The sequence below is a fragment of the Pituophis catenifer genome, unplaced genomic scaffold (genome assembly GCF_029215685.1).
Source record: "Pituophis catenifer annectens isolate HBS135680 unplaced genomic scaffold, rPitCat1.0.hap2 SCAF_2, whole genome shotgun sequence".
Lineage (NCBI taxonomy): Eukaryota > Metazoa > Chordata > Lepidosauria > Squamata > Colubridae > Pituophis > Pituophis catenifer.
In genome coordinates, this window is record NW_027256882.1 from 239,211,577 (window position 1) to 239,233,560 (window position 21,984).

A 21,984-nucleotide genomic window follows, 5' to 3' on the forward strand; every position below is an offset into this window, starting at 1 on the left:
AATGTATATTGGTTTCATCTATTCAAAAATCTTTAAACTTATATCTGCTAAAATTTCTGGAATCTAGGCTTTTGATTTTGTGCATCAACTTCTTGTATCTCTCCCACCTCCATTATCAAGTATTACTGTATCTCACTTGAACAATTCTGAATTGATTACAAACTTGTCCCTTTTATAGATTCTGTGGACGATAAAAGGGAGAAAAAGTTTTTATCTTTTCTGAAAAATATTAATGAACCTATACTATTCTTTATTCAATGAAGCTATTTATTTTCCAAAAAGTTTGTCATGCGCCTACATCCTCCCTATTTTTATCTCTGAGCTACATAAAAAAGTGCTAAATTGCTAAGACAGCTGATCTGTCAACTACTTGGAGAGGGTTCAATGGACCAGGTATCAACCAAAGTACTTTAGTTTCCAAGCATCCTACATAAAATAAAAAAAATGGCCAGGGCCAAGCATAAACTTCTAGATCTGTTTGAAGCATTAAACAAATTGGGATATAAGAGATTTCATATGAACTATTACCAACTAACTAGTATTCCTAAACTAATGATGGTGGGCAGCTGAACAGGTCAAATCATCTTTTGTGTAAATGTTTTGTTAAGCCATGCTTCACTCTGGATCATTCAGTAGCTGATGTTAGTCAACAATATTAGAATGTGATTGCCAGCCATCTCTAAATAAGTTCATGAATGTTGGAAGTTAGAAAGAAAATCCTGCTCTGTTTTAACACACTATGCAGAATAACAGAGTTGGAAGAGACCTTTGAGGCCTTCTACTACAGGGGTAAGCAACCTTAAATACTCAAAGAGCCACAAAGGTCCTAACCAGGAGCCCCCTGTTCAATTCTGGAGCCAACCAGAAGTCCTTTCTCCCACCATAGAGTCTCCTCCTAGCACAGCGTCCTTTTTCCTCTACCTCTCCTAACCGAAAGCCCTATCAATTGTAGAGCCGACTGGCGACAAGGAGCCGTAGCAGAGGGATGAAAGAGCCAATCAGAGCTACAGATTGCTGACCTCTAGTACAACCCCCTGCTCAAGCAGAGAACCTTTCCAATCTTGTATGTGTTCTTATGATTCCCCACATACCCACACACGCAGTACAAATGTGTTGTGGAGGTTAATAAATCAATAAACCATGAACCTCTATCTCTATGAAATTCTACTTAAACAAATGAGCCTCTGAAGCAGCATACAGCAAATATTTTTATTTACATAATAAAAACATAATAATATATATACAATTAATAAACATCACTAAGTTACTATTATAAATTATACTGTCAGCCCTCTATCTATATACATATCTATTCTCTCTAAGCTATGCTATCTATGAATATTCTTCCTCAGAAGAAATACCACTTTATACCACAGAACTGCTCTTCTAACGGACTTCCAAACTGCTCACAGTTACATAACGTAAGATCCTAGAATACAATACAATACTAGACAGAAGATCAAACTGAACAGCAAGGTGAAGAGCAAACTGAATACCAAACTGAAGAGCAAGGGTTTCTGTTAAGAACCTCCTTTTTTACTGTTAACTGTGACAGTTAGGGGAGGGCCCGGGAGATTCAAACACACTAGCTGCCCTCTGATTGGCCCACGCATCTGTACATTCCAAAAGCCATTAATAGGCACAGCTATAGAGAAATAGTTTTTCTCTAACAAAATGTTTATTATGAGAAGCTATGTGCAAAAGGCGAGAGAGGGATACAGTGTTCCAAATCTGCAAGATGATACCTGAAGTGATGTGAACAAAGCCCTGCCGTTTTGATACATGCATCGTCGAACATTTGTATTTAGATTTTGTAGATTTTAACTGCCTGTTCAAATATCTGTGATTGAAATTCTGTTGGAAATACTATTTTAATTAGTTGTTTCGAACCTGAAGTAATTTAATTTAATTTAATTTAATTTAACTTTCTAAGTTTTTTTTTTTTTTTTGAAAGATCACTAATTACCAAATTCCTAGCAGGTTGTGCCATATTGTTCCTAATATAGTTCAATTTATTATTCCCTTTCAGCAATCTGAAAGGGAATAGTAGAAGAGATTGGACAACCATTTCTCTGAAATTGTATAGGATCTCCTGCCTGAGCAGGGAGTTGGACTAGAAAACCTCCAAGGTCCCTTCCAACTTTGTTATTCTGTTAACTCTGTTAATCTGCAAAAACATTTTTGTTACAGCCAAAAGGCACTTCAAAACAAAGAAGCAGCAACAACATAGCATCACCATCTGCTGATACTGAAGTGATTTCATTCACAAATTTTATAATTTTCACTTGGACTGATTCCACAAGATCAAGTAAAATATTCAGATCAACATTCCTGGATTAATAAAAAAAAAATCAAAAGTAAATTTAACATGTTTAGATTGTTCCACTGTGGCAGGGGATAAGGAAATGGGACGCCTAGATTTCCTTCCCAATTCTAACAAAATCACTTGGCAAATTCTTAATAGATATATCCAAAATAAATATACAGGAATGTGTACTATCCGCAAACACAGTGATCTACAGTTAACTGATCATAACAAAGCTAGACATTCATTCAAACACTTCTTTAGGGAAAAACCACAGCAGCAATACAGATTCAATAAAAACAAATACTATTTAATCATTAAGACCACAGATAAGCACTGTGGTTGCAAATTCTAGAAAGCTTCCATGCATAATTTATGAAGAAATGAACAGGATTTATATCAGTATACCTAGACATGGAATATAGATAAAGGTAAAGGTTCCCCTCGCACATATGTGCTAGTTGTTCCTGACTCTAGGGGGCGGTGCTCATCTCCGTTTCAAAGCCAAAGAGCCAGCGCTCTCTGAAGATGTCTCCGTGGTCATGTGGCTGGCATGACTAAACACCAAAGGTGCACAGAATGCTGTTACCTTCCCACCAAAGGTGGTCCCTATTTTTCTACTTGAACTTTTTACGTGCTTTTGAACTGCTGGGTTGGCAGAAGCTGGGACAAGTAACGGGAGCTCACCCCATTATGTGGCACTAGAGATTCGAACTGCTGAACTGTCAACCTTTTGATTGACAAGCTCAGCGTTTTAGCCACTGAGCCACCGTGTCCAAGTCCAGACATGGAATATAGACTAAGTTTATAGTCCTTTAAATTTAACTTATTGACTGATAGGAAAATGGTTATGTTTATCAAACTATTCCTAAAAATCCAGAGGAAAGGGATGATTTCATAAGTAGTTCACCTCTAGTAAAAAAAACCCCTGTATTTTAAGTTTTTTTGTAGAAATATATAAGCCTGCTACTTTACCCTACTTGGCATTTCTGAAAACTTAAAACAATCTCTATAAAAATTATATGATGAACAAATAAAGAACAGGAACCTTAAATGTATTTATTATTTATTTGTTAAATTTAAATCTATTAAGTAATTATTTAATATTTCTTTTTATCCCTTTTTATCTTTTTTAGAATATTTAAACTCTTAAAATTATAATTTCATTTCATTTCATTTTCATTTTATTTGATTTATATACCGCCCTACTCCCGAAAGACTCAGGGCGGTGAACAGGCACAAGATAAAACACATAGAATACAAAAAATTTAAGAGCAGAAGTAAAATCGAATTAAATCAATTTAGTCCAAGACAAATTTTAAACCCCAGGTTAAGAACAAATTAAAATTTACATTAAAATTTACATTAAAAAGAGAATGGGAGAGGTTAAGCCAGACCAGCCTGGTGAAATAAAAAGGTCTTGAGAGCGCAGCGGAAGGTGCGAAGATCCGGGATCCTCCGTATCTCCGGGGGGAGCTCGTTCCAGATAGTAATAATATAATATATGATGATATGATATATGATATGATATGATATACTACTACACAATTTATAGCCTGCAGAGTACTCAATGCATTTACAAATTTTAATCAATAAATGTTAAAAGAAATTTACCTGTTCCTCGAGTATGATTAAAATCTCCTTTAACAATTCTACATGATTTTCCATTTCCATTGCAGATACCACAGTGATCTTCCCATGCTAAAGAACCCAATATGCCATCACAACCAAATTTCTGAAGTAAAAAAAAGAAGAATAGCACATTGTCCACTTCAATGCTAAAGGATAGTTCCATATCAAATTAGACTATAATTAGTATAAGAAATATATTACTTGCTAAAAATAAAATGTAGTAACCTATTCTGAACTATTTTGGGGGTATCCGGACAATAAATGGAATTAAAAATATATTCTTTCCCATCAGAAATATTATCACTTTTCCTTAAAAGATTGGTTTTACAAAGCTCTCCTTCAAAATTCCATTTCATATATACAAAAATATAGCATTCTTATCCATTTCTTCTACAGTGTTCTAAATTTAAATTGCAGGTTAATTTAAGTTTTAAAATGATATCCATAATCTAAAAGAATTAAGGAAAAAACTCCTCACAATAATTAAACAGTAATAGTTAATTTTGGAAGACTTACCTGACATTTTCCATTTGCACATATATCTACATCCTGAGGGCCACAGGAAGTTCCATCCATCACTTTCTCTGTTACCAATATTGGCTGTTCTTTTCCATTTGGAGAACAAAATAATGCACATGGTTTTTCTATGTGAATAGATACATTTTTTAAAAATGTGACTTGAAAATAGTTTTGAACAATGCAAATAATCCAGTACTGGTTAGAATACATATATTTTAAGAGTCTTAATGAGTGCACTATTGGAAAACTTGTAAGATTTTCATGGGGGAAAAAATCTAAAATATTGATTTATTAATTGACAGAACATAATCAATCAGTCAGATTTTAAACAATATTGGAAGAAAATTAAATTTAGATATGGCTTCAGAGACAGAGAGAGATGTTTAAATTTACAAGTCACTTTATTTATTTATTTATTTATTTATTTATTTATTTATTTATTTTTATAACTAACTCAAGTTGGCAAAGATACCTAATACTCCTTTCTCCTCCTATTTTTTCCCACAACAATCCTGCGTGATGGATTAGGTTAAGAGACAGTTCCAGAATGTGAACAGTGATTGGCAGTGGTTTCTACTGCCTGGTTTCTAGACTGGTGCCGTAATCACTAGACAAACTGGCTCTCAGTTTGCTATATTATTGTCAGGTGCAAGGACTGACATTGAGAGACTGAACACAGCAGTAAGGTTATTGCTACTCACCTATTTACAAGAATTTTACCAGACTAACTGCACTCACTACAGAAAACTGGATAAGCACTCCAGGGACAGGCTGTGTGGGTCTAATCTCCTTTGTTTCCTCTCCTTCAGGGATTCCAGGCTAGCCACTCTTTTAACTCCTCCCCCATTTCAGTTCAGCTTCCACCACTACTATATTATTATATATATTGCACTATAAATAAACAATATATTATAATAATACAATAAACAGTATTATAATTGAATATTAGAAAACCTTCCTTTACAACAAAACCTCTAATGGAGGACATATATTAATCATCAACATATCCCTTGTTTTTCTGACACACAGCCAAAAGGGTTAAAATGTATAGAAAGAAAATACTTTGCATGGTGACCAAAAGTGAAGGAAATATCCTTGTGAGAACAAATCAGGAATTCCCTCTTCAGAGAGATAAACAAACATTGGATTACTTTAATAATCAATATAATTTATGGTAATCACTAAACAACTCCACCATTTCAATTGAATCCTGTAATCCAGAGGTACCCAACCCCCAAGCCGTGGACTGGTACTGGTATGTGACCCATTGGGAACCAGGCCATGCAACGGTGGATGAGTATATGAAGCTTCATTTGCACATGCATGGGGTTAGGCTGCACATGCACAACCATCCCCTCCCCATCACCACCGCCGCTGCCAGTCGACAGAGTCAGAAAGCTTGGGGACTGCTGCTGTAATCCATATCTAAAGGATTATTAGAGAACATACATTTTTTCTTAAGAATACTGATATTTTGGCAAAGTAAGAATAGGAACTATATTTTTCTTTTCTTTTGAAGAGATCAACATATATCTTTATCATTTTTCTCCCTACTTCTCCTGTCATTTTTTAATCTGCAATTATGATGCAAATTATATTTTGGAGTAAAGATCAGTAGGTTGCTAAATATCTAGTTCACCAACAGCATGTGTCTTACTAGTGGCTATATTTGAAAAAAAAAATGTATCTCAAATTTAATTATCTTTTTCAATTCAATTCAATTTTGAGCACACTTATTTTTTCTGATAAATTATTGCCTTTTATAAATAATTGTATTTGCATAATTATATATATTATATTTAATCAACAAGTAAAAGTATTTGCAAAGGTAGTTATTATTTTTAATTTCATACATATAAATTTTATTTGCTGTAAGAGATAAGAAAACTTTGATCCTTTTCGAATGAAGTTCAAGAACTTTCAAATAATAGTAATACACAATTCTTGTGACAATTTAAAAATCAATGTTTTATAAATCATAGACATGCAGTGATAGAATTATTCTACATGCAATGAAGCACAAATATTAGCGCAAAAATCACAATAACAAAAAATGGACCTAAAAAATTGAGACCCAAATTCACCTTGTTTGTCTCTTCACTGCGGGAGCAAAGCAGACCCAGAAAAATTACTGGTATTAATTTAATATGTTATTGGAAAATAGGGACAACACGATAAAAACTTCCTCATTTAACAGTAATTACAGCCAAAGAAAAGATATTTATTTGTACCCAGTCTCTTACTAAACTGCAAATATTGACTTCATTATCTTTAAAGTAAATGACATCATTCTGATTTTATTTGAAAGAAACAGGTAATATCAGAATTGAATGCTGATTAATTATTTTATTTTTTGAAACATTTCAGCATTAAATCTGCACCTTTTTAGTGATCAACTTTTAGGAGTGTGATCCTACAATTCTTACTTTATGAATTGTTTATACTTTGTATTTCAAATTGAACAATTTTATGGTATTTTAAATGCTAGCTGTAGTGGCTCCATGGTTAGAGCACAGTACTGCAGGCTACTTCATGCTGACTGCTGCCTGCCTGCAATTTAGCAGTTCGATTCTCACCAGGCTCAAGGTTGACTCAGCCTTCCATCCTTTCGAGGTTGGTAAAATGAGGACCCAGATTTTTGGGGGCAATACACTGACTCTGTAAACTGCTTAGAGAGTCCTGTAAAGCACTATGAAGTGTTATATAAGTCTAATGCTAATGCTAAGACATGTATTCTGGCACAAGCTTTTATCACTATATTAATGTGACAGTGCACAAAAGCTAATATCAGCATAACATGACTAGTCATAAGGTTAACATATTTCTTTGATTTTGTTGCAAATTTGTAGTATGGATAAAATTAAATTTTAAAGAAATATTTCATGATTAAAAATTAATAATTAATTTTGTGTCTGCCAAAATCTACTACAGGATGTGTTTTTATTTAAATGCAAGAAAACATTCTTCATTTTTTTAAAAAAGCACACAAAAATATTTCTTAAGTAATCTTTTATAAGGTTTTATAACTGTATTGCTTTCTCATTGTTTTCATTGGATTAGTCAACCTCACTGATATGGGTCTTACTATTGTATTGAACTAATATAATTATTAGGTATAATGAACTGTTAAATCTATTTTAATACATATGTTCAGATTTTTGTGTGTGCATATGCATGTGCACACAAGTGTACTTTTGATAGTACGCATGTATCTATTAAATATAAGATAGAGGTGTGCTCTTACCTTTATCTATAACAGCCTGCCATTGGTGTACCTGTTTATGATATGCTAGCCTGACGCTGAAGACCTGACATTGCCAATCCCTGAACGCAGGGAGTCCAGGACTACAAGAGGGATTCTTACATATTTTATATTGTATTCTTGATCCCTGGCATTCTGCTTCTTCATGACCTGGACTAGGAAAGATAAAAATTAAAATTATTAAATTAAATTTAGTTGTGTGGACATGGCTTGCATGATTTACACTGCTATTAGTGCCATCACATTTGTATCTGTGAGCTTGAGGAGGATCCGGTTTCACATCACCTCATTTTATTCCTAGACAGCTTCAGTTCAAAATCACACGCTGGGATGCATAATTCCAGTCCAATTTATAAGTACTACACCTACTTACAAACAATTAAAAGTGATTGCCTATGTATAGCCTGCCTATAAATGGTAAAGAGAATCTAATAGTTGGAACAGTTTTGTAACAGCAACTGTTGCAAAAAAATATTCACCATGAATATTATAATACCAAACTAGATTTAGGCTAAACCATGACAATTATTTGACTCTCCCTTCCTCACCCTTTTCTAATCTTGTGGTTTTCTGACAGATTGGGGGCCAATGATCAGAAGTTCTAAAAGGTGCACCCCAATATATTTGAAGAAAAAGCAGGAAAGGCTGGAATGGACTATCCTTGTTTTATGTGAATTCTTCCCCATGCTCCCAATGTGCCTAAAGTTGAGTAATGATTTGTATAAAGATACTTATTCTACCTTATAGTCAATAAAAGAAAAGAGTAGGAAAAGCAATACTGGGATACAATCCCCAAAATGAAAGAATGATCTCAGTTCAAATCCAAGGCAATCCATTCAATATCACAGTAGTCCAAGTCTATGCCCCAACCACTGGTGCTGAAGAGGATGAAATTGTCCGATTCTATGAAGCCCTACAGAACCTTATAGAATTAACACCAAAAAATTATGTCCTTATCATCATGGGGGATTGGAATGCTAAAATAGGAAGCCAAAAGATAACCGAAATAACAGGCAAGTTTGGCCTTGGAGTACAAATGAAGCAGGACAGAGACTGATAGAATTTTGTCAAGAGAATACGATGGTCATAGCAGACACTCTTTTCTAACAACCCAAGAGATGACTCTACACATGGACATCACCAGATGATCAACACAGAAATCAGATTGACTATGTGCTTTGCAGCCAAAGATGGAAAAGCTCTATACAGTCAATAAAAACAAGACCAGGAGCTGACTGTGGTTCAGATCATGAGCTTCTCGTTGCAAAATTTAGGCCTAAATTGAAGAAAGTAGGGAAAAGCACTAGGCCACTCAGGTATGAACTAAATCATATCCCTGATGAATATACAATAGAGCTGACAAATAGATTTAAGGAATTAGATTTGATAGACAGAGTGTCTGAAGAACTATGGACTGAAGTTCGCAACTTTGTACAAGAGGTAACAACTAAAACCATCCCAAAGAAAAAGAAATGCAAGAAAGCAAAATGGCTGTCTGAGGAAGCTTTGCAAATAGCTGAGGAAAGAAGGGAAGCGAAAGGCAATGTCAGATATGCAGATGATATCACTCTAATGGCAGAAAGTGAAGAGGAACTAAAGAGCCTCTTGATGCGGGTGAAGAAGGAGAGTGCAAAAGTTGGCTTGAAACTCAACATTAAGAAAACTAAGATCATGGCATCCGACCCTCTAAATATCTGGCAAATAGATGGGAAAGAAATGGAGGTAGTGACAGATTTTATTTTCCTGGGCTCCAATATCACCGCAGATGGGGACTGCAGCCAAGAAATTAAAAGACACTTGCTCCTGGGGATGAAAGCTATGGCAACTCTAGATAGCTTACCAAAAAGCAGAGACATGACCCTGCAAAAAAAAGTGTGTATAGTCAAGGCTATGGTTTTCCCAGTTGCAATGTATAGCTGTGAAAATTGGACCATAAGAAAGGCTGAGCGCCAAAGAATTGAGCCCTTTGAACTATGGTGCTCATGTGAGTCCCTTGGACTGCAAGGCGATCAAACCAGTCAATCCTAGAGGAGATCAATCCTGACTGCTCTTTAGAAGGTCGGATCCTGAAGATGAAACTCAAATACTTTGGCCACTTAATGAAAAGTAAGGACTCACTGGAGAAGAGCCTAATGCTGGGAACGATTGAGGGCAAAAGAAGAATGCGACAACAGAGAATAAGGTGGCTGGATGGAGTCACGGAAGCAGTCGGCATGACCTTAAATGGACTCCAGAGGATGGTAGAGGATAGGAAGGCCTGGAGGAACATTGTCTATGGGGTCACGATGGGTTGGACATGACTTAACAACTAACAACAACAACAACTTATTCTACCATTTATTTAAAAATCAGAAATACATGCCGAACACTACTTACTTGGTTTTCGTTTCTTAAACTGAATTGTATATAAAGAAATATATTTGAGAGTGCTTATCTCAGCACTTGAAATATTTGTGTTTACTGGCAATTTACAATTTTATGTAATAACATGACCCTAGTTACGTAATATCCTTTTTACATTGTGAAGTAGTAGACAGAGCATCTGTCCGTAACTAATTTTGAATTTAGTAAATAATATGACAAGCAGAACACAAATAAGCTGTGGCTTACCTAGCACATCTACGTTGTCGACTGCTAATTCCAGTGTTACAAGTTCTGCTACAAGAGCTCCAGGTACTCCATTCTGCTTCCATGTGTCCAGCGAAGGATGTTTTACTGATACATTCTCCAACTTTACACCACTATTACAAATGTCAGCTTTTAGTTTAAAATGTATGAAGTACATACAAAGTAATTTACTATATAAACTCAAAAAGAACCTTACTTACTACAATATCTGACACAAGTGCAAAAGCAGAGAGGAATAAAAGTGCAATTCCACCTCCATTACTGCATTCTTCGTAAATTTAGGAGAACTCATTTTTTTAAAAGGCAAATTATTTGCTGGAGAAAAAAATAAGTCTTTCCTTCAAATAAATTCACTATTACTCTATCTATTCTTCTTGGGATAACTATTTTTAATTAGATTTAATATTTGCATAACAGAGAAATGTTAATATTTATTTATTTATTTATTTATTTATTTAATTAATTAATTAATTTATATTGCAGCCTATTTACCCATGGCGACTCAAGGCAGCTTACAGAATATAAAACCACATTTAAAACAATAAAAAGAATTAAATAATTTAACATAGTATAATATAATAAAATCACCCCTACCACCCAGCCACCCCCGCCCCGGCATCAGCAGATCACACGAGCCATTTAATGGGCTCCATCCCGCTCTGTGTTCCCCAGGCCTGCTGGTAGAACCAGGTATCAGCACCTTCTGGAACAGTATTAGAGTGGAGGTCGTTATAATCTCTGGGAGAATGATGTTCCAGAGAGAGGGAGCCACCATGGAGAAGGCCCTTCTTCTAGGTCCCACCAGGTGTATCTCCCTTGGGGATGGGACCTGCAACATTCCCTGCCCCACTGCTCTGATGGGTTGGGTAGATGTGACCAGCAAAAGATGGTCCCTCGGATAACCTGGTGCCAAATCATGAAGGGCTTTAAAGGTGACAACCAGGACCTTGAATTGCACCCAGAAGCAAATCAGCAGCCAATGCAACTCCCATAGGAGAGGTGATACATGTTCACACCAGGGTCTGCCAAAACCACGCGGGCCACTGCATTTTGCATCAACTGGAGCTTCCGGATGCTCTTCAAGGGCAGCCCCATGTAGAGTGTGTTGCAATAGTCAAGACGGGAAATGACTAGGGCATGAGTGACTGTGAGTAATTACATCTTCTCTACTTAGGGGTAAGTTAGAATGAAAGAGACATGTTTACTATTTAGTTCTCCCCTCTTAAAACAACTTATTGTTAAACGGATGATATAGTCTACGCTGGTCCACATTTTGTCTTTTTACCTGTTGTATCAATGAATGAAATGCCTGAAACCATAGAGTTAGATTTGGAAATTAAGTTCCCAAATCATGTATTTAAAACTATATTTTAAAACTAGAATATTTTGGAAGGTGTTACATATAGGAGTCAATACTCATTACATTATTTTCATATAATATAGCCTGCCTATAAAAATTTGAATCTGTAATCCACATAATACATTGCCTAGGGCAACATAGCTGCAATTAAAAGTATATATATAAAGATCACAGCGCATCATGAATCAACTCTACATACATACAAAAAAAAAGCTGGTTCAACTTTGCGTAATGTCTTAAATAACAAGAAATGATGTCCACATAAAAGGAAGACCAATTTATTTTGGCTTATGAAGAGAAAAATCCTAAAAGCTTTCTGCCTTCTTTGATATCTTATGATAATCATTAGAAGCTTCTGCTATAAAATTGAGAATTTTGGCAGCAGCCATATTATCCATGGAATTTATGAAATAGAATCACATTGATTATATAGTTACTTTTAGCCATCTCAATTACCGAATTCTCTTAGTCTCCCTTTTATGGATAGATGAATCTCATCTATTCTAATAAAGAAAAGTATTCAGATAAAATAGGAAATTTTACTGTCAATTGTTTCAAATTTAAGTTACATGCCTTTCTGCCTGTCCTTTTATTTTCAATGAAACTGTTTCTAGTTTTCCTATTCTATATCTTCATCCCCACTATTTTATGACTGCACATAATCAAAAAGCATTTCTAGGTTCATCAAAAAGAAGATTCTTTGTTAAAAGGTTTATTTTTATGTTATTTTACTTCATTAAATAAGCCAGGTCACTAATTTCCCTGGGATAAGCTGTAGTTTTGATACATGCACTTGAGAATCACTAACAATTGTAAATTTTTACAATCTTTATATTAAATCCACACAAGTCCAAAAACAATTAGACAGAAACCTAATAGTGAGGTTTTGGCTTAAAATGCTATAAATTAGTTACAATAATCTAGAACTAAGGTTTTTCCGGTTGTTGGTTGATTGTATGAGACTGCCATTGATTTAAATAGTTATGGATTTCATTTAATGAAATAAACTATTTATTTTACTGAGTTGTATTTCCCTTCTGAAAATAAGGGTCTCAACTCTTACTGATAGGTCACAAGTTTCACTGGAATTGAAAATGATGTGCCAGTTTGACTTTAAATCAATACGGTAGCATTATTCTAAGTTATTTGAAATTCTGCTGCATAATAAGTAAGCAATAATGAAGTTAATCATAGATAAAAAAAACCCCACTAAAAATAGAATAATTCATTTCTTGTAGTTACAACTTTGAAATTCTATATGCATTTTCTACAAAGACTAAGTGCTTTCAATTAAACAATAGCAACTGCTGCGGAAATATCCTTTGTATATTAATGGAGGTATAATATTAAACCAATTAGTTAGCACTTTAGAATAATCACATTTTAAATAAAAATGATGCAATGAAATATAGATTTAAGATCACATATAAACAAATTCACTTATTAAAAATTAATAGTGTTATAATGCACCTTTCCAGTGTCGCAATCTGTTCCATCCATCGGTGGATCCAACTTAGTTTTACATTCTTTCTCACCTTCAACTTTACACCATAACCCAGCGCAAATAACATGCTGGAAATAAATAAATAGAAATGTAGAAACTTGTATATAAATGTTCTTCATAACTTTCACAAGAAACATATGAATAAAGAAGCTGTGAATAAATTATGCTTTTGATATAGAATATACTGTAATCTCTTTTCATGACTTCAATACAGAAATACTGTAGATCTGACTGCAAAATAAAAAAGGATTTGTTTGTTTAGCTTACATAAATATAAAATTGGGATTGCCTTTTCTGGTATTATTTTTCTTTCCAACTTCAATTTGCTTTGTGAAGGCAATTAATCATCCAATTTAAAGTTTTGGCTTTATGTAGTTTAATGGACTGTAATGTATCTCTTGAAAACAATTTCTGTCTGTACATTTCCTGGAGAAGAATCTGATTAGGATATTTTTAATACATAACTTCAAAATTGAACATACATAAACAAATATAAACATGAGAGATTAAATCATTACATTACAGAAACACTAAATGTAAAGAATAATAAAAGACTAGAATGACAGTAATTCCATTTTATTCTTCACATAGTTTATAAGTAAAGTTGCCTTTTCCATCCCTTCATTTCTAATTTGACTCCTGGCAACTACGTAGACAAGTAAGTCCTTGCAATTATTCACAGCAGTAGTTATGGAAGTGGTTGGTCATTGCCTTCATCCTAGGACTGGGAGAGAATAACTGGCCTAAAGTCACCCAGATCTCTTTCAAGCCTAAAGCAGGATTAGAATTCTGCTTTCCCAATTCCTAGTCCTGCACCTTAACCACTAGGCCAAACTAGTTTGCTAAAAGACACAAAATGAATTCAAATATGCATATTCCAATTTCAGGGAAATTAATGTGAATTAATAATTTATTTCATATTTCTAATCTGTATTATAAACTGATATAAGAAAAAATAGCATATAACATAATAAATTTAAAAATCAATGAAGCCAACTATTTCCTTATAATCATGACATGTATGTGTATCTTTTAATATTTATATTTTAATACATAAATCATTAGTAGCAATAGTATCGGGGACGGTGTCAAACTCGCCTGTCTGAAAAGAAATGACATCACCAAGTAAGCCCCCATTTTTCTTACATATATCACAAGGTTGCAAAAGGATGAACCTTGATGATAGTTGTTGGAACTGCAGACTCCTTATAGTAGTGTATATACACTTCAAATCATGATTACATTCTGAGAGTAACATTTCAAATTCTGTGGTTCTAATGAAGGTGATTTGAGAGGTAGATATTATTTTTGTATCCATGGACAGATGTGCAGGAAAGTCATTCATGGCAAAGAAACAAGTAAAATTTCTCTACTGGCCAAAGAAAGAAAGGAACAATGCCACCAGCCTTGGAGAATAAAAAGAAGAAAGAGGAAGTGGGAGGTAGGAAAGAAGAAAAACAAGATGATCTTTCTACTCACTAATAAGAGATTATAAAAGTGTAGAAGGGAAATTTGGGCAGATTTTGGTAGAATGAATTTCCAAAATTATATCATCCTAGATGTGATTGTTAATAAATATTATTTTTCAATCCATTATTTTGGTGAATAAAGAATGCTCACCAAAATGAAATAGCTATTTAATAGCTATTTCTCAATGTTTTAAAATTTTACTTAATATAATTATGTTTTTATATAATTATATTATGTATTAATATAATTATGTTTTATATAATTATGTTTATTACATTTTAAATAATTTTAATTAATTAATGAAACAATTCTTTTTTATAAAGAATAAAATGTTCTATATTTTTACCATTTTAAAATTCATTTTAATGCATGAAAAGGCCTCACTGTGACAGCCTTCAAACTAATAAATTAGCCTTCATGCAACATTCCTGATTATTTGAGTGGAAACATCTAGCTCAGTGATGGTGAACCTTTTCGGCACCGAGTGCCGAAAAGGGAGCACTTCGTCAGGGCTGCGACTAGGAAGAGGAGCTGCTCATGGGACATGCGCACACTGGATAAGGCACTTCTGGTTTCCGATGCGCCAGCAAGTCTTCCAGTTACTGCCGCACATGCACATGCACCAATCAGCTGGCGGCCCACATGCTCACACACACGTGTGTCCTGCTAGATGCTTCCAGCTCCAGAAGAGGAGTCCGCAGTTCTGCATTGGGAAAGGAAGTGTTTATTTCGGACTTTTGAGATGGGAGGGGCCAGAATGAGGGGTAGCACCAATGAGAATTCTCCCTGCTTGAGCGTCATTGGTCTCCAGGCAGAGCCCTTTGGGACTTCACCTGAAGGAGGAGAGGCAGTTCTGCGAAGAGAGCGAACCAGAGAAAGTGGGAGGGGGGATCTTGGCTTTAATAACCAACTTGGGCTTCTTCTGTGTGCGGAACTCTCTGCTCCAGTGGGTGAAGTCAAGGGAGACTCTGCCTGGAAACCAATGACACTGCAGAAGAGAGAATTTCCATTGGTCCTCCTTCTTTCTGGACACTCACAATTCTGACGTTTGAGGAAGCCCCATTCCCAGCTCACAGACCAGCTTTTCCAGTTTCCGGCACTGTCGCATGCACAAAGGCCAGCTGATCATTGCTTGCACATACGCGCCAGAAACCCGCTGCGATGCTGCACGTGCCAGGCCACTTTGGGCACGCATGCCATAGGTTCACCATCACGGATCTAGCTTATAGCCCACTATTTAATCTTTTGACATGGTGTAATTAAGATAAAATTAAAATTAAAACTATTAATATATTTCCTTCCATTTTATTCCAAGTCCTATCTAAAAGCAAAAAAATGTCCCCAATAACAAGCATTCTAATTCAGTAAGGCAACTTTGTTTTCCAAGGATAATAACATTTGAATGTGCAAGAGAAATGCAAAATCTATTCTATCTTATGAATGAAAGCTTGGTAACACATAACATCTGAAGGTTTATACTGTTGCATGACCATTATAAAGGTTTGATTTGATTTGATAGCTGTCCTTTAAATATTGAAAAATCAAACACAGAATGGAAACAATATGATGAAGCTTTGAATAGTTAATAAACATTCAGAATTGTTCTATATTTCTTCATTCCTTTAATCCTTTGCTATTATTATTTCTTCAATTTTTATTATTCTACCACAAAGTACAGCAAGCTTTAAAACTGGGTATATTGTTAAATCATAAATGGCAGTAATCTATTATTCCTACCTGCATTTCTTGGCAGAAAGAGGCAGTTGGTCCAAAAAGAATCTGACATTGTTCATCTGCACTGTATGCTATCCCAGGGAGTTTTGAAGGAATAATCACAGAATTGAGGCTCTGGGGATTTGTATGCAGCAAGCAGTTACTGGCCTTTGACCTGGCAATGCATAAGAGATTGGTGAATAATAACATATATGCTTTATGTAGAATTAAGATGAAAGCTTTAAAACTCAATCTTGCTTTAATTTAACAAAGAATGTTTTTATATTAGTGAAAAAGAGGATAATATGACATATGTCCATGAATGTGAGGCAGCTTTCAGTAGAAAAGCCACTTTAAACAGTAGTACTTGGAGGAGGTCCATGTGTCTCCATTCAACACCCTTCCCCCCCCCCCAAGAATTAGGTGAAAAACAAAATTAGTTGAAATATTGGGCAGGGAACTCATTATTCAAGAGCATTACATGTGAAAGTGATGAGGAAAGAACACAAGTCCAAATATGTTTGGGGAATAAAGTCATGTAATGTGACTTTGAATATCTTTGAATACCGCTGAACCTCAATCTAAGGTCAATACAAAAATTCTTGCTCCATAATTTCCCATTTTAAATTAAACAGCTATTAAACACAAAGAAGAACTGGATAAACTAAAGATAAAATATATAGGATTCGTCTGGGTACAAGCCTGAATTCAGTTTCTAATTTTATTGTATAGAATCCCTATACTACTTAAGTCTATTGTGGAAATATTATGGATAATTCTAACCAGGGAATTCAAAATCCTGTCACAAAATACACATGTAATATTGCATGAAATGGACTTCTAACACTTTTTCTAATACTGCAAAAATAAAAGGGCATTGCAATATTTTAAAAAATTAAAAATACAAGTAATTCTTACTTAGGTAAGAATGGCAGGCAGCAGAGTCTGCCAAAGAGATCTCATCTGGCCCAACTGGGAAGGAGGCTGCAGAGATGACAATTTACTCAGGACAGGAGAAGAGTGAAGCCTAACAACGGCATCATCTTCACCTAACAACCAAGTGTAACTGGGATACTGGAATTGCTATTGCTAAGTGACATGATCACATGCTATTCGCCTAACAACTACTTTGCTTAATAACAGAAGTTCAAGTCCCAAATAAGCTCATTAAGCAAGGATTAACTGGAACTAGTTATTTTTTGGTACTGCCAATTCAAGATTTAGTTGCTTTCTGATTGTCTGTTTGTTGCATTGGTTTAGTCAAGCATTCAGTAAATACCTCAGTCAGTCTGTTTCTCTGCATCTTCCAAAGCTGAGGAAAATGACTTCCATTTAGGTTTTCTAACCAATCAGTTTGGTTTTCGAACTACTGAGATTGACTTCCATTTTGATTTTCTAATTACAAGGAAACACTCAGTTTTCTAACCTGGATTCGGTCTATTCTATATAAATAAGGGGTTGGGAAGGCAACTTCCTTCTTAATTTGCTTTTCTCCTGATATATGCCTCTCTAAAAGGAAAGAAAAAAGTAAGAACTAAAGTGCTCATTATTACTAGCAGGTATGCATGTAGAATCAATGTATATCCTTCCTGTCATGGTCTTTCATGACTTTCTCTTTTCCTCTCTTTTATCACCTTGCTAAGGAATTCTGATATTCTTTTTTGTCTCAAAAGGTAAGTATCAAAAGTTTGAGAAATTCAAAAGATTAGTGAGTGGAGGCAAACTAGTGACTAGACTTCTATCATAATCTGGGACATTCAGCTTACTTAGATGAATAATGAATAGTGACAGTTTATATATATATAAACACACATACACATACACATATACATATACATACATACATACATACATACATACATACATATGTTTTTTTCTTCTAGCCAGGTTTTCCCTATGTAACCAAGGTTTTTTGTAGCTCCAGCTCAGTAGAATCACATCTACTCGGTTCTGGGCTTTTTTCCTTTCTAACAGCTAGCAAGCTCTAACTGAATTGAAGAATTGAAGATTCAATTTAGAATCTAAATTGATTCTACTGAGCTGGAGCTACAAAAAACCTTGGTTACGTAGGGAAAACCTGGCTAGAAGAAAAAAACACACATAAACCCTATGAAGAAGTAAGAAAATTGATACTGTACCTTTACAGGGAGGATACATAAGATATGGGTGTGGCCTACTGATGAAAGCAAACAAGCTAGAAATGGATCTATTTAGGTCTCCCACCTAGCAGTTAGAGCTTGTTAGCTGTTAGAAAGGAAAAAAGCCCAGAACCGAGTAGATGTGATTCTACTGAGCTGGAGCTACAAAAAACCTTGGTTACGTAGGGAAAACCTGGCTAGAAGAAAAAAACACACATAAACCCTACGAAGAAGTAAGAATATATATATATATATATAGATATAGATATAGATATAGATATAGATATAGATATAGATATAGATATAGATATAGATATTTTATATATATATATATATTTTATATTTCGCTGATAAAGAAATAAATATAAATTTGGTATAAAATGGTTTGTCATGAATGCGACTGCTTGAAGGTTCCTGGATTTCGCTGAAAGGCGAAAGGGATGCAGTATGCTCCCTCCCACATGCTGGGGTAGACCAGGTGTCTCAATAGAAAAACATATATATATATATAAGACATCTCCTGATAATAAGCCCAATCGGGCTTTTGAGTGCATGGTAATAAGGCCAAGTGCTTATTTCAGGGTTCAAAAAAATATAAGACAGGGTAGAAACACGGAGAAACACGGTATATACATACATACATATGTATTTATGTATGTATGTATGTATTCAACTGTCACTATATACATGATATGGGATTTTAATTTTTAAGTTAATACTAACATTTATTGAGTACTCCCAACAATGCTGAAATCTAAAGAAATACCTTGTTAAAAACTGCTTCTGCCTCAGGTAAGTATTGGGTAATAATATTTCTAAAGAATAGCAAGCAATTTTCAGAAATAGTTCTTTTCAATCTGATAGTATTGTAGTAAGGTATTGAAAGCTTGGCATACCTGAAATTTATAATCACCAGGAAAAAAAATAATTGAACAAAATAAAAGCCTGATTGTAACTATATCCACTTCTTGAATGAATTACCTGAGAAATTTTTCTAGGTCGTCTCTGCTACAGCGGGACCATGAAACGTCCCCAAGGTTTTGCCCTTTGATCCATTCTCCAGACATGATGTGGAGACCATCTGCACAAGATGGGTGGTCATTGTCATGATTTATTCCCATGCTGAAACAAGTTTGGAAAACAGTGTATTTTAAGGGAAGAACAGTATAAAAGCAGCTTCTCAAATGTTACACAACAGAATGTAAATTTCCAACATAAAACAGAACCTTAACATGCTTGCAATATTTAAAGAACAAAGAGAATTTAATTAATTATTTAAAGTTTAAATTGATGATAGACATTCAGACAGTCATATACACATAATGACACACATGTCTATCATTTCTTCTTAATTTCAGTTGAATTAATACAGTATTATTCCTTGGATTTAAAACTGAGACTTAGCCATTCTTATTTATAATCCTTGATTTGTGGCTTAGTGCATTGAATGAATCCTGCCAACCTGGCTTATTCAACACATCATGATAAACAAGACTATGATTACTTGAATGTATTCATTTGGTTCAGATTTATGTTTGTCTAGTTAGGTATGTCTACGCTTTGCTGAGCAATCTAATACATATATTGGTTATGGTCTGACTTATTTCAGAAAAGTATCTGAGTACATCATAATTCAAATAACCAGCCTTAGGCTTGCAGTTGATAATTGTTGTTTCCATTGCAACAAGTTTTGTTTCCACCAGAAAAAAAGTGGGTTATAGGTAGTCCTCAACTTATGATCACAATTGAGCCCAAAATTTCTGTTGCTAAGCAAGACAGATGTTAAGTGAGCTTTGGCCCATTTTATGACCTTTCTTGTCATAGTTGTTAAGTGAATCACTGCAGTTATTAAGTTAATAATACACTTGTTAAGTGAATCTGGCTTCCTCATTGACTTTGCAACTGTCATAAATGAGTCAGTTGCCAAGCATCTGAATTTTGATCACGAGACCATGAGGATGCCGCAACAGTCATAAGTGTGAAAAATGGTCATAAATCACTTTTTTCAGTGCCATTGTAAACTTTGAATGGTCACAAAACAAACTATTATAAGTCAAGAACTACCTTGACGTATTGCAATTTCCTTTGCAATAATGAAAAAAATAATCATAACACAGAGGAAAACAGAGAGATAAAAGTCTTCTATCATCAATCTGGTACAGAAATATAACCCTCAGTATAGTGGTTGAAAAGTAGGAATAGATGAAATAGATGCAGATTCAAATCTCCATTCAATGATGAAATTCAACAGATGATATTCAGCTAATTATAAGTCCAACATATTTTAAGGGTTGTCATATATGAATAAAATTATGGTATAATATAAATTTATTTATTTTACAAGGTTTATGCTACTCTAATTATTGGCCAACTATGGGCAGTTAACTATCCTAATATAATCAAACAAATTTAAAACAAGGAAAATAAATAACCTTCCAAATAATAACAAATAAATGCAATAAATAACAAATGAATAATAAAATCTGCTGGTGGTTCAGCAGACTGATAGCATTGTGATTAACACCAGCTGTCTGCAATTACTGTAAGTTCGAATCTCACCAGGCTCAAGGTTGACTCAGCCTTCCATCCTTTCTAAGGTAGGTAAATTGAGGACCCAGTTTGTGGGGGCAATAAGCTGACTTCGTATAAATATACAAAAGTATGAAGGCTATTGCTTATTGCTTAACGCATTGTAAGCCGCCCTGAGTCTCTGGAGAAGGGCGGCATATAAATCAAATTTTAAAAAATAAAATATCCTTAGCTGCCCATTCTAAGCTGCCCAATATAAGATGCTTATGTTCCTGTCTCCATTATCTTGTAGTGAAGATGTAGGTTGTCTTGTGGTGAAGGAATTTGTGCATTTAAGTTATGGTATTGGACAGCAGAAAATGTATATTTTTTGAAGGTCACCATGATGGGCAGCTCATAGGTGAAGGATCAAGCTAAATAAGCTCCAGTGAAAGGAAATGACAGCTACTCAAATATTTTACCAAGTAAACCAAACAGACATTCACAAGCAGGTATTCACAATATGACATGAAAGATGAGTCCTGAATATTGGAAGGTAAATGAGCAGGGGGAAATTATGATAGCATTGAAGCGTATGATGTAGCTGTATTAAGGTTCAGAGGATGTCTACCTGTCAGTGTGTCCAGCAATAAAAAGAAAGTTCAGTGTTGAAATAATATTATAGTACTGGTGTGATCATAACCATGAACCAAGACAAATTTAATATTGTCAAGCAGAAGAGTCAAGGCTAAGCATTGACATTCTGGAAATCAGGAAATTGACATGAACTGAAATTAATCACTTCACATCAGAGAAGAATCAGATCTTCTACTGGAGAATAAGAAAAAAACCACCAAAGAACTGGAGCAGCCACTAAGAAAGATGCAACCACATGAGAATGATTTCAATTTGAGTCCAAGGCCAGCCAATTAATATTAACATAAC

General features: G+C 34.6%; 1 protein-coding gene across 1 annotated transcript in view; it reads right to left on the reverse strand.

Annotated features, from left to right (window-relative positions):
- Positions 1-21,984, reverse strand: part of ADAMTS19 (ADAM metallopeptidase with thrombospondin type 1 motif 19) — a 94,247-nt gene that overhangs the window by 23,668 nt on the left and 48,595 nt on the right. The window contains exons 9-15 of the mRNA XM_070935679.1: positions 19,513-19,653; positions 16,418-16,568; positions 13,177-13,278; positions 10,329-10,459; positions 7,701-7,873; positions 4,454-4,581; positions 3,920-4,040 (exon numbers count right to left, since the gene is read on the reverse strand). Of these exons, the coding sequence (XP_070791780.1) occupies positions 3,920-4,040; positions 4,454-4,581; positions 7,701-7,873; positions 10,329-10,459; positions 13,177-13,278; positions 16,418-16,568; positions 19,513-19,653 (947 nt within the window). The remainder of the gene's footprint in view (positions 1-3,919; positions 4,041-4,453; positions 4,582-7,700; positions 7,874-10,328; positions 10,460-13,176; positions 13,279-16,417; positions 16,569-19,512; positions 19,654-21,984) is intronic.